Below are 16,963 nucleotides of genomic sequence, written 5' to 3' on the forward strand. Positions count from 1 at the left end.
CTTTGGGCGAAGAGTCTATGGTGCATGCACACTAAATTATGCATTGGCAAAGTACGTACTAAAAGTGCGTGTTTCATTTTTGTTACAGTTTATAAACGCGTCCTGGTGTTTATTCGCCGCAAAAAGCATGTTCAGAAACTAAACAGATATGTTACTTGGTCTAAACATTGTCATATGTTTACAAAGTAATACTGATGTTTTCAATAAACACAAATACTCATAAATCTCGTAAGCGTTGGTAAAAAAAAAACCCTGTGAACAGATGAAAATGTTAACTATAATAAACACACCTCTTTAGTTACTAGATCTGGCAGCAACCTGGGGATGGTCGTGGGCTTTCCCCGGGATCTGCGGGATTTCCTCCCACCATAATGCTGGCCGCAGTCGTATAAGTGAAGTATTCTTGAGTACGGCGTAAAACACCACTCAAGTAAATAAATAAATCCTTATTTACTAAACAGAAATTTCTCAACAAAAAGACTGGTGACTGATCCCACATAACAAACGTGATCTGGCATGGCCCTGGAATTCTTGTAAAGAAACATTCATAGTAAAGAAGACTTACAAATCCGTTATATTGCATGAGCAAGTCCCTTGCCATGAGCCCTGTAGGGACTAGACTTATTTTTGACAGTTTTTGTTAAGATACCAATAAGAACTGTTTGTTTTATCGGGGTAGTCAAACATGTGTATTGTGAACCTATAAATTGGTGTCGTGTTTGTTAACCACTGAGATGACATAATTCCGATAATATTATCACACATTGTGTTGTACACATACATGTACATTGTACAGCGCCATCTGTTGGTTGGCATATAGATGTAACATATAGTTTCTAACACCAAGTTAGAAAGTTCGACAATCGGAAAATGTTTGCAATCTATTTAACAGCCCTGTAAACTGGAAACAAGTGGTCTGCAGCAAACATTGCGTGAAACTAAACAATAGAGCATTGATGATTGCTTAATGATTCCATGGAGACCTCGGGGACAATGTATGTAGGGAAATCAGGGAAAGGTCACCTGACCGAGAGATCTAGCAATTAAAGGGAAAACATTTTTAAAGAATAAAACTTTGAAACCATGATGATATTCAGGTTTTTTAAAGGTTTATTGTATTGAATGTTTTTAACGCCTTTTAACAACGATACACTTAACACAATAAATATATAAATACATTTACGTAGGGGTCACCATTAACGGTTACTTAGACCTTGACGCTCTTCAGTGTCTGGAGGTAATGTTTTCCGAATTTACCCCATTTACTGCCACATTTCAGCTACTTGACCATAAATAACTTCTGAGTAAGTGGCGTATGGTTGGGAACTGACGGTACTCTGGTGCCTATGTTTATGTGTGCTTGTGCCTCCATGGCCCTGTATACAGGTGCCCCACACGCCTTTGCAAATCTATTAGAGAGATATATTCATATGTATAAAAATGCAAAAATGTTTAAATCAATTTGTGTTGCACTGTGTTGTTAATTTTCATCACCTTATATAAAACATCCAAAAAATGAACAAAAATGTCTTTTTTATTGGCAGGGTAGCATCCAGTTTGATCTAAATCACAAATGGAGGTTAAACATTCCTCGTAACTACTTTTTTGACGGGAATATTTTAACCTCTTTGGTGTATTACAACATTCACTTCTAACTGTTCACGTAAATGCGTAAATAGTAGCAATTTACACGCCCTCGAGCACCACGGCTTATGCAAAATTAGACCGAAACGATCTGATTTTTTATCCCACCATCTTGAACCAAACTTGACACCCAGCCCTTATTTTCGACATTTTCCTTTACTTACAGGAATTCGAGAAATGTTTTGAACCTAGGACTCGAGAAATCGTCGACAGATGAAGCAAAATCCAAATCCAACGATTTCATACATGTACATTTCACTAATCCGATTTCTGTTCTAACACACAGTAGCAGAGAAGTACACTGCACAATTCAAAAATTATATCAACATTTTAAACGTATCTCAGCAACGCACGCATAGGCTTGTAAAACACGTTGTAAAGGAGTTTAGCCTTACCTATGACAACCTATAGGACAGGTATTATATGTCCTTATATGTACACATAAAGGCCTACGCAAAATTATCATTTGTCTTTTACTCTATCTCCATGTTATTCCCTCATCGTAGAAATTATAACCGTCTTGCAAAACAACAATGTGTGTTTGTTGTCTGATCAGCAATCTGTCGGCTCTTGGAGCACAGTTTATTTACTTATTTCAAGTCCAGCTCATGAGGTATTCCTCTCCGATCATACGTTGGAAGATCTGCTGGCAGCCTGCGAATGGTCGTGAGTTTCCCCCTCTAGGCTCCGGCCGGTTTCCTCCCACTATAATGCTGGCCGACGTCGAATAAGTGAAATAGTCTGGAGTACGGCGTAAAACACCAACCAAATAAAACAAATAAATATCTACTTATTTATTGATGATTTTACCCCAGAATGAATTATGAATAGTTCAATTATATGACGGCGGCAGACATAATAATTCAAATTCAATATTCGATCTCTCTCGATAATTACACATATTTTTAATAAGGAATGAACACGAGAGGTGTAGAGAACACTGAGCTTTGGTGCAGGCTGTGAACCATTTTGGATCGTGCTGGAATACTGCCCTTGGAGATTAAAATGGTAATTTTAACGCTCTGTGAGCTTTTTTTGTTTTTATCCTCAAAAATGATACTTTGTTGAATGTATCAATTTGACGGCGTGGACTCTCCCTCCCAAAAAGAAGATACGATATATGTATTTACACCTAATGATTCTTCGTCGTCATATAACTGATAAACTGTTAAGTACGACATGAAACTCGGGGCATACATACACACGCTGATTGGTATTTAGTGCCGTAATCAAGAATGTTGCACGTATATCACCGTGGTGTGGGGCATGTAGGCGCAGTGTACCAAAATACCATCAAAAGTAGACCATCGACCTTCACCAGTTGCCGGACACACCTTCTGATTTAAAGCCAGAGCCGAGACAGCGCAACCTTAATTTCATACGTGAACTTATCAGTCAAGGGCCTTCTAGTTGCAGCACTTGATCTATTCGAGACAGCCAAGCCTCCGTAGATGTATGTATTTTAATGTGAAAATTTTGATTAATTAACTTTAAACATGATAGGAGATAAGCATCAACGACTCCGACACCGACAGATGAAAGAGAACAAATAAAAAACAACAAAAAAAAAAACACATGACTTTCCATGGGCATCTTATACATGCTACAGCCGCAGGGTAAGAGATGTTCGGACAACCTTGACGTCTTCATTGTGTGGATGTGTTTTAAAAAGTTATAAAAGACACTGAATAAAAATATCTGTACCACAAATGTTTTAAAATTGTATACACCGCTTGTGGATAAAGACTTCTTATATACTACCTGCATCATAATTGATATCTGGAAATGTTTTGTGTGTTTAAGGTATATAAAAAAGGCAAGGAATTCTTTAATGTCAAGGTCGAATCGTATTGTGTTGTGTGGAACAAGGGGCGCTAAGGACCCTGTTTCATGCGTTTAAATAGGCAGTGAAGTACAACAATTGTCTTTGTCTGTATATCTTAGGGTTAAACAATGCTCAAATATTACCTACAGCATCACTAATGTCTGGAAATATTTTTGTGTATCTAGGATGTAAAAAAAAAATTACTGAATACTTTATGTCAAGGTGTAATCAGACCTTGCACGGTGTTTGCTAAAATACAACAGAATCCGAAATACATTACACTTTTCATATTCAGTCCATGATTATATGGTTCAAACAACACTTCCGTGAATCTCACTTTTCGCGTCATACCGCTGTCATCATTAAGGATGGTTTATTTATTTAGTTTTTATTTATCTGTTGAATGGAGTTTTACGCCATACTCAAGAATATTTCACTTGTAAGACTGCAGTCAGCATTATTGTGGGAGGAACACGTGCAGACTCCAGGGGAGACCCACGGCCACGCTCAAGTTCTTGCCAGACCTTCACACATTAAGCTCTTTTCCAATTTACATGTCGAATATTTACTTTTAATGCAGTAACATTATAATTTTAAATATGTGTTAAAATCAATGAAAAAAAAAACTGAATAATTTTGTAAATTCGTTTGGTTGTTGGCTGACATTATTTTGATGACTATTCGCAATGTTAATGTGTATCAAATCCCTAATTAACAGTACAGTCACGTAACCGAAGGTTGTTTTTTATTTGTTACTTTGTTAGATAACGTCATTTCCTCTCAGGGTTTATTGTGAATATGTGAATACAACGAGCATTGATCCAGAATTATTTTTTATTAGAAAACCATGTAATTTACATGTAGTTTTGACATCTAGAGAGGGCAGGGATTTAAAAGATGTTAATCCTGATAAAAAAACTATGAAAAATCCCACGGTGAGTTTGCAGGTGTCAGAAGAAGCTCACTGCTTTGTGGGGTTGGTATAAATTATACACTGCTCTGCTTTGATCCAATCTGGCGGGTAAGAAGCTTCACTTCTCTAACGCATATACGATATACTAGTATTTGAGTCTACAAGGGTTGTTATCTCAGTGTTTTTATACCCAACGAAGATGTTTTGTATTGCTATATTATTATTTTTATTTCGATAAGCTTTTGACAAAGTATTGAATAGTATTTTTTACATGTAAGATTTTCTCAGCGCGCTGTGTTCGACGGCCTCCATACAAAGCTGACTGCCTTCATAAAGATAAATATTATTCCGTGAGTACGGCATTTACAAAGGTAACATATCATTAAATGTAGTTTGTAAGTAGATTATTTATTTATTAATTTGATTGGTGTTTTACGCCGTACTCAGACTATTTGACTTATTCCACGGCGGCCAGCATTATGGTGGGAGGAAAGCGGGCAGAGCTCGGAGGAAACCCACGATGATCCGCAGGTTGGTGGCAGACATTCCCATGTACGGTGTAAGTAAGTTATTGTTCCTCTGATTTCACAGGAAATATGAAGATTCCGATGGTGCTGGCGGCGTTTTTCCTGATATGTACAAAGGGACATGTGTATAGCAGAAAAGAAGGTTAGCACGTATAGTCAAATGCAACATATACAAACACCCAGCCACAATACAGCTACCACTACTTATACGAGCTCTGCAGTTTGCCACAATAGTTTGGTCGTGCAGGGTCCATGGAGGCTGAATTACCGCAGACATAAACTTAGTGATTGTGAAAAGGATGTTCCCCACTCTGTCACGGTTCAAACCCTCGGGATAACCGGGTCTCAGATGATCTTATAGGGTATGTAAAAGGTACTATTAAACGAGGAGTGTGATTTTAAGGAAAATGAAGAAAAATATGCCCGAAAAAATTAGAATCAGAATTTTTTTCATACATGATATATATCTTATATTTTCGAATATCAGCTCTATGCTATGCATATTACGTGTCAGTTGATGGGAATATTTAGAAATGACGTCATCGAAGAGCATGCCAGGAAGCGATACAAGCTTAGTGTTTCTCCCCAACAAAGTTGTTTTGACAACCGAAGAAGAAAGTTGAGAAGCTTTTATGAACCTTCATATGTTAGGCTACCTTCAAATGTTAGGTCCTAAATTTCAAATTCAGAAACAAGAGCCAAGCATTTCATGTGTCCTTAAACTAATCCAAAGTGTGGATGTGACAGAGCCTTATATGACCCAGAGGCCTCTCACTAAGGCGGTCGCTTTGAGTTCATGTCCAACTCATGATTGCTTCCTCTCATATGTCGGAAGGTCTTTCAGCAACCTGCGTACGGTATGCCCGGTTTCTTCCCACTACAATGCGTATGAGGGAACTATTCTTGAATAGGCCTACGACGTAAAACACCAATTAAAATAAGAAATAAAGCAATTAATTATAATAGATTATATCTTGTGTACAGGAATATTATTTTCCCAAACACGTACGTAATTAATCATACACTTGATTAAATAGATTAAATCGTATACCTCTCGTGGACACGGTTGATTTAAGATGTACCGTGAGACTACCACAAATCCCATTATGCCTCAATGGATATGTAAAAATATGTCACATATCACTTAATAATTTTTACCTCCCACACCAGTATCTATAAAAAAGTTATCAAAAGGCTTATGGGGTAAAGTGAATCAATGTTAAGGTTTTGAACAGAATCATGGCAAATTTACCCAGAAATAATGACTGAAATATATTACAATGTGAACAATAAGATTTTCCGATATCACTAGAACTTTTATTTGTTTATTTGATTCGTGTTTTACACCATACGCAAGAATATTTCACTTATATGAAATCGGGCACAGTCCAGTAGAAACCGACGACACGAACTTTTTAAGAACACTGCGTACAGTCTGCGTACAACGCTCTTCAGCCGTGTTGAAATTAGCACTCCGTCGCCGGCTGTGACCTTTGGAGTTTTGAGGCTGGAGTTTCTTTCTACTGCTAACAAACTGCAACATTTCAGTTTCCCTTGAAAGTTGAAATATTGAATTTCTTCAATATTCTGACGTAACTAAGGTTATATTTTTGAGTTTATTTAGGTGCCTCCATCTCTCTTCCTAAGTAACTCAGATAATATTATTTCTGATTTGTTCTTTTAAAGGAAATCGTAAGATATATTACCAATGGATTGTAATTCAGTGCTCAGTGGCCTAAGAACGTTAAAGGCGTTTTGGAATGCATATAAACCGTAGTGGTTCGCATCAGTGTCAAGCTGAGCATCAGACTACTACAGTGTGATACCTGTAGGCCTATTTGTGTATATCACGTTAACGCAGCTTCCCTGGCTAGATACTAAAACGTTTACTCGATACATCAATCTGACCCTTGATCAGTGACGTCAAGTGTTTGAGTTGAGATCTCTATTTCGCCTAGGGCTTCAAGTCAGATATGTATCCAGGTACCTGCAAAGGTCGGTGGTTTATCCCCACTCATTTCTTTTTCCAGCTTTAAACGAAGTGATAGTGCCCCTAGCTCTGTGTTACAATGCTGACCATGAGAGTTTCAGCTATTTTTAAGTACCGGCTTAAAATTACTCAATCGGAAGACAGACGTATGGCAAGACGTGCTGATATTGTATTACTTAATGATTATGTATCACGAAACAAGGTTAACTGGATATCAAAGTTACATGATTTGTTACATTCTCTTGGACTTAGTCATGCATGTTACGCCGAGTCGGTAGGTAACGTTAAAGTCTTCATGTCACTTGTAATGCAGTGTGTAATTGATATATTTATACAAGATTGGCAGGGATGACTCTCATATATAAGTAAAGGATACTTCTGTATGGAATTATGTACCTTCTGTCTACTTAAACATTATCGCGATACAAAAGTTTAGGGCGGCAATGGCCATGTTAAGAACTTCTTCCCATAGACTATTAATCGAAACTGGGAGGTAGCACATATCTAACAAACTTTCTGTTGAAGAAGGAAAACGTAGTACTTGTAATATTGTTGAAGATGAATATCATTTCGTACTTGTTTGCTCATTGTATTAAATTATAGAGAGAAATACATTTCCCAGTGTTATACTGTTAATCCAGATAGAAGAAAATTTTTGGAACTGTTGACTAATGTACAGTTATTATGAAGCTTCGCACTGTTTTTTGAAACATCTTTTAGATTAATGGAGTCTTTCAGTCGTGTATTAGCTTACATGCAGCATCACATGCTTATTGGCAGTTGTCTATACAGGTTATAAATGTTGATGTCTCCTGTCCATCGTCACAAAGTGATAAGTTATATGTTTGTATGCTCATGAGCCATGGGCCCCATGCAATAATAAACTATGTTATATATGTCTCTTTTGTTTGTAGCTGCTGTGGACAAAATTAAACGGGCGTACGCCGCCTGGAATGAGGCCGTTCGAACTAAAGATGTGGAAGCTTTCACCGCCCTGAACACAGACGACATTGTCTACCTTCCCCCAGACGCGAAGCCTTTATCTGGGAAAAAAGGCGAGAATTATTTCATTGACTTTTTTGTTTCTGCCCAGCAGCGCTTTACAGCCTTTAAGGTCAGACGCTAGACCATCTTAAAGACCAATTTGCTTCTCTCCTACATGGTGGACTAGCTTGTTCATCATTGTTGAATACTTTTTTCCGTAAATGCACCAGATTATTCGAAATTACGGCAGAGCTCAGCCTTTGCTACTATTCTCTTCCTACGTATGGAAATATTTTCTCCCGTACAAACAGACTTATAAATCTACGCGTCGAAACAACATTCGTATTCGAGCGATCCACCAAAATGGACGTTCCAGGTCAATAATCACAAGACCAAAAAAATAAGAAACCGGAGTAACAGCTAAGTAGCAGTCAACAGTTTTCAATAATGTTCGAAAGGCAGAAGTTATGTTCTAGGCGAATGAGTGAAATTAGTATTCAAACCGTGAATAACTGTACATACATTAAGGTATTTTGTTTTTCAATTGTGAATTCTCTGGCCGTATTTGGGAAGGTCTGCCAACAACCTGCTGATGGTAGTGCCGCCGTCGTATAAGTGAAATATTGTTGAGTAGGGCGTAAAACACCAATCAAATAAATAAATAAATAAATCATTTGTGAACGGATGTATTTTATATTTCCAGCTGTTCGGAGGCGCACTTCCAAAGCCTTTCGCACAAGTTCGAATCCGAGTGTCTTAACATTCGAGGGAATAGCCCTGGAATGTGGCGATAGCTTTGTAGTCCAACATACCGGCAGGCAAACGGCAGCCGACGGAAGAGTCCTCACGACAAGGTGAGTTGCAAGTTAAGGCATAGTTCCTGTCTCTGGTATCCAAACAAAGCAACAAAACATTAGAGAGTCAGGCCGAGTAAGACAGTGGAACGTCAGTAAGCCAGGCCAAGAGAACATTAGAGAGCTAAGCCACTTATGTCAGCAGAACACTAGAGAGCCAAGCAGAGTATATCAGGTGTCACGGTGGTCACGTGGTTCAAGCTTTTCGTGTAATATGATTTTTCCGTTACTGCGTTGCCTTTTATTTTCCACTGACCCTTAGCTTAATGCAGTATATTGTCCTATAATCTTATTTGATTAGCACATTTTTAATTTATGGAAATTTCAATGCACGGCTTCCTTTTTGGAAGAGCATATATATATTAATTCACTTTGATATCTCTTTTTATATACGAATATATGTGTGTATGTATGCTTGATATTTTACATCGTACTTTACAATTTTTCAATCATTTTTCGTCGGGGGAGCAATTATACTTTGCTTTTTTTTTTTTTTAGCAGGGCGGGCCCATACCGCCAAGGTACGGCCGCCAATGAAACATTATGTTGAAGACACCATATATGATACCTTGCCCATTCACGTTATACTAAAACCGGGCAAGTTTCCCTTCTCTAACCTTTCAGTTCTAAGCACCATGTGAAGCAGAAACAACTTTTTAAGGTTTTTGGCATGGTCCAACTCCAGGCCTTTGCAATCCATGTAAATATTGGTGTGTACATTTAGGGATCATACTTACATAACACATTGTCCTGTCTTTTCCAGTGGTGTGCGTATCATGACCATAGAAAACGGAGTAGCGAAGGTAAAGCTGTCGATCTATAACAGAGATTCCCCAAAGGAAGAGCCCACAAAACAACCCAGTCAACCAGTCTACCCGTACAACAACTACTACTACCGGGGCTACAGTAATTATTACAACTCCCCGGGCCATCGCCGTTACTGATACAATCAACAAGAACCAAGGCTTGACCTATACGACCTTTAGTTACAAGTTGTAACTTCTATCTTTAAACTACAATTAGTTTACCTATTCTAGTTTGAAGTTGCAAGTTACAAGTTGAATTTGTAACTTCTAACTAAAAGTTTCTATTAATCGATTGAAACTTCTGACCACGCTTTATACAGACAGTGCTCTGTACTCTTAAATTCTACCGCTTTTAATGCAGTGGCACCATCTGCTTAATGTTGTATTCTTGTTGTTGTATAGCATATTACTGTTCAAAATATTCCTTAAAATATACGTCGAAGTCAAAGAAAAACACGAACATGAAGCATATGTCATATGAAAGCCCATTAAACACTGCTGGTAAAAGTAGTTCGATTCATTTATGTTTTTTTATTATTTTTTTTTCGACCTATTAAATCGAATTTCAAACTTTGGATTCTGCATTAGCCCTGTCCCGCCATACTGAAAACAGTGACGTCATATCCGGTTTTCACAACTTGATACAAACAGACCGATAGATTTCATCATTCGAAATGCATATACACATAAAAATATGTAGACATTCACCAAATCGATCTTGAAGCGAACTACATTAAGCAAAAATAAAGATTTGACGTCACTGATATCCGCTGGGTCCCGACAGACCATGGTAGAATCCGGTATTTTGGAAGAATATTTCTCGGTTAGATTAATTGTACCGAAGTAAATCGAATTACCTTTTTGAACAGTGTTTAATGATGCTTCATCTGATAATGTTCTCCAATATAGTGTTCCTTCCTTGCCCTTAAAGTTGTCGACTATTATTGTATCTGGCTAATCGTTGTTTTTTAATTAAATGGAGCAATTATAAAGTACTGAATGCTTCTTTAGTTCTTGCCTTGTATAATCATTGTAGTCTATATATGTCACCGATGAAATATTTGCATCGTCTATATAGCGAGTGTTATAAGAAGTTTAATTGTACTCTAACAGTTTGAAAAAACATATGAATGCAGTAGTTAATAAAATCCCATGGCTTTTGGAGAACCTTTTCAATCGCAACCCTCACCAGGCCATATTTTTCTCATTCACTAAACGGCATATTGGTGGTCTGTTGGCCTTATACAATCCATATATGACAAAGCTTGTGAAAGATACATTCGCTGGATTTCAAGAAAACAGCAGACTCTCCAGATAGTAAAGAAAAGAAATTCTGTAATTTTAATTACTCTTTTGTTTGTTTTCAATTGCAAATAGTTAAAAGGTAACCTATTTACACAATATTAGACTGAACTTTTTGGATTCAATCCCTAAAACCTTCACTGTCAGTACCACAGCCTCGGGCCTTTGTACTGCTCAGAGACAACAAAGCTAATGTGTCAACAGCCGCTAAGAATAAATCGCATTTGTAATCAAACAGGATAATATATGAAATTATATATTTGAGATCGAAGATGAGCCAAATCCAGCTGCTGATATAATATACATCTTTACAAATACACGCAGCTATTGGTAGTTTTTACGTCTGCATACACGTGTTTATCTTCATGTGTTTAGATGTTTGCGTGATGTACGTGATTTTTCATGCTAATTTGGCCAAAGTTTTGCCGTTTTGATGAGATTTATTTGCGATAGTGAACTATAAAGACTACGCATACGTAAATTTACTGACGATACAGTATTCTGTTATAAACTGCTTTAATTTTGATTATTCATTCATTTATTTATTTATTTTATTTGATTGGTGTTTAACGCCGTCCTCAAGAATATTTCACTTATACGACGGCGGCCAGCATTATGGTGGGTGGAAACCCACGACCATCCGCAGGCTGCTGGAAGACCCTTATTTATTCAAGAGTGAATTTCACTTATACGACGGTGACCATTGTTATGGTTGGAGGAAACCCAACACAGGCGTTCATCCGCGTTCATCACAGTGGAAACGTTCATCCGCTGGTTGCCAGCAGAGCTTCCCACGTACAACCAGAGAAAACACAACAAACACAAATTGTTCTTTGACAAAACATATATATTTTTTTACGTTCAGGATTATTATGGATATACATGAAAAGACAGATATCATTTTAACACCATTTCACCAGACGTGTTCTAAGTCAGATACACTGGGCTCATTCTACAAGTATCGCTTAGGTCTGAGCGCCTTAACATTTCGCTGAAGACTTCAACTATAAAGCTCTTAAACGTTATATGCTTATGTTCTTAAACGTTAGATTACTCACGTATGGTTACTGGTCGATGTGCGTTACATCGAATTCATACCATGTCTAATACCGAAGTCATCAGCTACCCGCAAATAGTGCAATAGGCCTGCATGCTTTACACCGAGGGGATCACCTACATAATGTAATAGTTCTATGTGCGTTAAGTTTTTTTTATCTAGACAACGATTAAACAATTCTCTCAATACACGTTCAACACAGAAATGAAACATAAACTCTGGGTTGTGCAGTGTACTGGACTGTTACGATACGTTACAACAATAAAAAAAAAATGTTAGGTTATTAATGATAGTATTCCATTAATCGACGATTCCTTGATTCCTCGGGTCAAATTAATCTTCCGAATCCTGTTAATAAAGGAGGAAAATTGTAAATTAATTATCTCGAATCATTAGTTCGAATATGGGTGGGAAAACATGAAAAGGTTCATTTATATTCATTTTTGAAATTGAGCGACAGAAAACTTCAAAATAATTTGCATTTCATGGAATGAAAAATATAAGTTTGGGTCCCTCTTTTGCAGTTAAGTGGGTGGGGGAGGGGGAGATAAGCTATATCTAGCATTTTAAGTTAGTAGAAAACACTTAAACATGTACAGAGAATAAAATCTATTCAGTTAGAGTGTGAAGATGTTCACCTGGCGGTTCCCTGCGCGATTTAAGCGTAACATTCTCATAGGTTGCCGAAGTCGACTGTTTAAAGGCGTATTCAAAGATAGCCCTATCGTATGACACTATACAATGATTGTAATGGAATTAAGACATACAGCATAGAGAGAAAAACCAGAGCAGCGACGGCCGGTGATAAACGTACAGCATACAGAGAAAAACCACAGCAGGGACGACAGTGTGATAGCCGTACAGTATGGAGAGGAAAACAAAGCAGCGACGACAGTGTGATAGACGTACATCATGGACGTACGACATACATAGAAAAACAGATTAGGACAACAGTGTGATAGACCATACAGCATAGAGAGAAAACCAGAGCAGCGACGACAGTGTGATAGACGTACAGCATAGAGAGGAAAACCGGCAACATACAGCATAGAGGAAAAAATCAGAGCAGCGAGGGGAATGTGATAGATGTACAGTATGGAGAAAAAATCAGAGCAGCGACAAACGTGTGCCAGCTAACAAATGGTCACACGTCACCGGTGAAATACGGCCTCTTTTGAATTTACCTCAGTTATGGTTTTATTCTAACTGTTTATGTAAATACATAAATACACACATACTTGCAAATTTACACGCCCCTAGCCTCATGGCTTGAGGAGAAATAAGTAAACAAAAAAGAGTGATGTTAAGTGGAATGCACTAGACGTCAGTGATCTAGAATTACTCAAAACGCAGTGTTGTCATCACATTTAAGACACAACAGCATTGAAACAATGCAAGGGAGCCAAATCCCGGAGATGCTTAGTCCACTAGCAGGGTTCTGTTATGCAGAAATGCCATGGAGTTAATAAGTCATCCGCAAGTCAGATAAAGATAACAACAGTAGGTAGTGAGGACCTCGGAACATATGTTAGTCCATTATCATGTATATAAACAATGTCGGCATATATCTGTGTCATCATGTATGCTATGAGCTAAATATCCGTAATACAGAACGCTGTTTTTCATCCATAATAATAGCTGTCGGGGGCAATCAAGCGGAACCGAACTGTTACTTTGAGGAAACTCACCCGCGCTGCTCGTTTCTTTCTCATTATGTCTGTGTCCGAATTAATTATACTCTTCTCGTAACCCTGAAAATCACTCAAGTTTAGTTAGATATAGAAGTTCACAGAATCACTTACACCTCCAAATAATGAGGTGATTAGTTGCTTGTTCCCACGTGACCAGCCCCCTGACCAATGATACTGAGCGTTCTCATCAAGCTGAGATATCAAAGGAAATCGGGACAGGTATTCCACAGTTACAAGCCGTACTGTCGGATTTTTTAAAAGCAATTTAGTGAGAACTAAAATCCTGCACACAGGACATAGTCTATATTGATATAGAACATGTCACAAAATGAAACGGAAAAGTACATTCAGAAAACCATAAAAAATAACAATAGTACCGAGTTACATTTAAAACTATTTTATTTTGAATATGTTATACGTGTATCTTTGTATTCAAAGTACTTTTTCGGAAGCGAATTCTGCCCTAAATAAGTTTCGTTGCTCCAATCTCAAAGTTTTTCAATATCAAAACACTAAAACAGAAGTGAGACACAGACTTCAGGAGTCGAATTTGTACGCTAAGAACAGGCTTATTAAATTATTGCGGTAGCGTATATGTATGTTACATATAACAAGAAATTAAATCACCAACATGATCGACAACAAAATCATTTTTGAAATCGTGACAAATACTTGAGATTATGAAGTTAGATATTAATAAGCAAAGTACTATATAACTGGTTTGTATCTGAAACACTTTTTATCAGGAAATTTTTACAGGAGAGTTAAACGTAATCCTTGTATTAGACCCTCATTCTATTTTCTAGGAGACCGGGAATGAAGGACCTAAATACGACATTTGTGTACCATTTATCAACCATAAGACGGACAACAGAAATTTATCATTCAAAATCGGATTCAGAGATATACTGAAGCGGTTTGGAAATGTTCCAATTATTATTTTTAATTTGAAAAGTATACGTGAACGCGATATTCGTGATGCCAAATTTTAAAGATTTCTCACCATTGCTTCTCGTTTCTTTCTATAGCCGGCGATGTCTTCGATTATGACACCTGTGTTATCCTCCTGAAACATACATCAACGTTATGAGAATGCAGCGAAAATCACTTTACCTGTATCATCAATTCTTGAGAATGGTGCTTAAAAGTAAGCACTTTGCAACGAAGATTGCATTACGTATGTCATTAATATATAAGAGCAAAAGTATGAAATCTGCAATTTTGCAACAAAAAACAACATTCTGTAAATCTACTGTAACAGAGTTTATTTAGAAAAGAAAAGGGTATTACGTTAGTGAACAATTCCTGAGAACAGAGCTCGGATGTCAGCAGTTCGCAACAAATATCACATTCCGTTTGTCACATGTTCTTCAGATCAAAAGAGAGAAACAGACAAAGTGTAGAACGATCGTGGTATAAATTGTATGTCTGGGTTTTGTGTGTGTGTGAGGGCTGTGCTTTTACAACGTTGATGACCCACCTTGGCTGCTCGTTTCTTTCTAATTCCAGCAAGATCGTTATTAAACTATTAAATCTGGCGAAATGTCGTATAAATCATAACATCTAAAAATATACTGATAAAACTTCACATCTGCCAAATGTTTGTTACATCATAACTGGCAACATGCCAGATAAACCATCTAAACTGGCAAAATACCTGGTACATATCAAGCCAAAAAGCAAAAAAGACAAAAAGACATTTGTCACAACAGTCGCATGTATCAAATACATTTGTCTCAACAGTCGCATGTATCCCAGACATTTGTCACAACAGTGGCATGTATCCCAGACATTTGTCACAATAGTCGCATGTATCCAGCCAAAGTAAAATATAAATTTAAATTATTCGTTGAGAGTAAATCTCATGGGAATATACGAAGTCAGGATTCATTTTTAATATACCGTTAATTAATCTTCAAAGCGCTTGGTAAACGCTCTTAATTTCTTCTGCATAAAACGATGCACTTTGGTTTCTTACCAATTTGATATTTCAATTATTTCCCCCAAAAGAAATTTCTTTGGGACGAAATGAAAGAAAGGTACAATTTTCCCACAAATATTTCAAGACCATCTCCCCAAAATATATACGTGGAAATAAATATCTGAAGGAAGTTATAAGGGTTAATGGACTCATAGCCTGAATGGATCCGGATGTTTTATACAAAGGAAAAAAAGTGACCAAAACCAAGCCGACTCCATGTAGAGCGTAATTTTCTGATCCTTACATTTTGATGGCCTAAAATAGAGCGCTTTCGGTATAGTCCACCGAGGTTCTTCGGCTTTTAATTGGCAGCTGAAACCAAATGTCGCCTTCCGGTTATTGTTTTATACATGCGTATTCCACAGATCTATGCTAATGGGATGCAAGCCTTTTGCGGTGCGACGGGGCAATCGAGGCAACGGAACTCCATAATTCTCTGTGTGTCCGTTTCACAAGTGTACTGGCACAACCAAGACCTTTTTATGGATAACTGTTTAGTTCACGTAACGTTAGTTCTTCCTATAGACGTATCGTTTGTCTTACCTCAGTCTCTCGCTTCTTCTTCAGCAAGACATCATCCTGAATAATAATTGAACGCTGTGGAGAAAACAATGTGCAGAATGGAAAGATAACAGAAAAAGTTTAATAAACAGGAGTTTAGAGTAGACGAATGATGGAGAGAGTCGGGTGATGGAGGTTAACACTTAACTTGTGTGAAACTTAAAGACAAACTAAAGCGAACTCACTCCCCGAAGAATCCTATTGTTTTATATGGTTCCCTGGCCCATTGTTTTGACGCCCCAAAAGGACACAATGTTTTGACTATAAAAAACCTTTAGTTATGGCTGTTGCACGAAGAGTTTATTAGCTCTTACATGTACCCCAAGCTTCTCGATTTTTTCTGGCTACCATGTCCTAAACAAGAATATTATTCTGGGGCAAAATTTAAAAAAATAGAAACTTATCAGTGATCCTATTTTGAGGAGTTTGGGTTTCTTGCTTGTTTATCTGCCACGCACCCTGTGATGTGTTACACTATAAAAATTGTTACCCTTTCATAGACATCGGTATGTGGTAAAGACAGGTATATTAATTCCGGGTCGGGTCACACCAAATACTTTAATAATTGTACTTGCTTCTGCCTCGATTGATGCTCAGCACTGAGAGGTTAGAGCAAGGAAACATGACTGGTTGGCCCAGTGTGAGTATAATGTCACTGGGTGGGGTGTCATGTCTGGTGTCTACGGCATGATACTTCAATGACTGTAGCGATTTGGCGGAATGGGCTCGCCTTGCCACAGTTAAGAACACAAAGTCTATAAACCCACATCTAATGAGTGAAACATTGATAAACGCGACGTTAAACCTCAAGCATACATATACATACAC

The 16,963-nt window shown here is 37.6% G+C and overlaps 1 protein-coding gene across 1 annotated transcript in view; it reads left to right on the forward strand.

The window, feature by feature from the left end:
- The window catches only part of LOC135480963 (uncharacterized), a 90,625-nt gene extending 80,944 nt beyond the window's left edge, over positions 1 to 9,681 (forward strand). Inside the window, exons 47-49 of the mRNA XM_064760894.1 lie at positions 7,814 to 7,954; positions 8,587 to 8,737; positions 9,501 to 9,681. Of these exons, the coding sequence (XP_064616964.1) occupies positions 7,814 to 7,954; positions 8,587 to 8,737; positions 9,501 to 9,681 (473 nt within the window). The remainder of the gene's footprint in view (positions 1 to 7,813; positions 7,955 to 8,586; positions 8,738 to 9,500) is intronic.
- Positions 9,682 to 16,963: the final 7,282 nt, after the last annotated feature.

Source organism: Liolophura sinensis, chromosome 13, assembly GCF_032854445.1.
Source record: "Liolophura sinensis isolate JHLJ2023 chromosome 13, CUHK_Ljap_v2, whole genome shotgun sequence".
NCBI classification, from domain to species: Eukaryota; Metazoa; Mollusca; class Polyplacophora; order Chitonida; family Chitonidae; genus Liolophura; species Liolophura sinensis.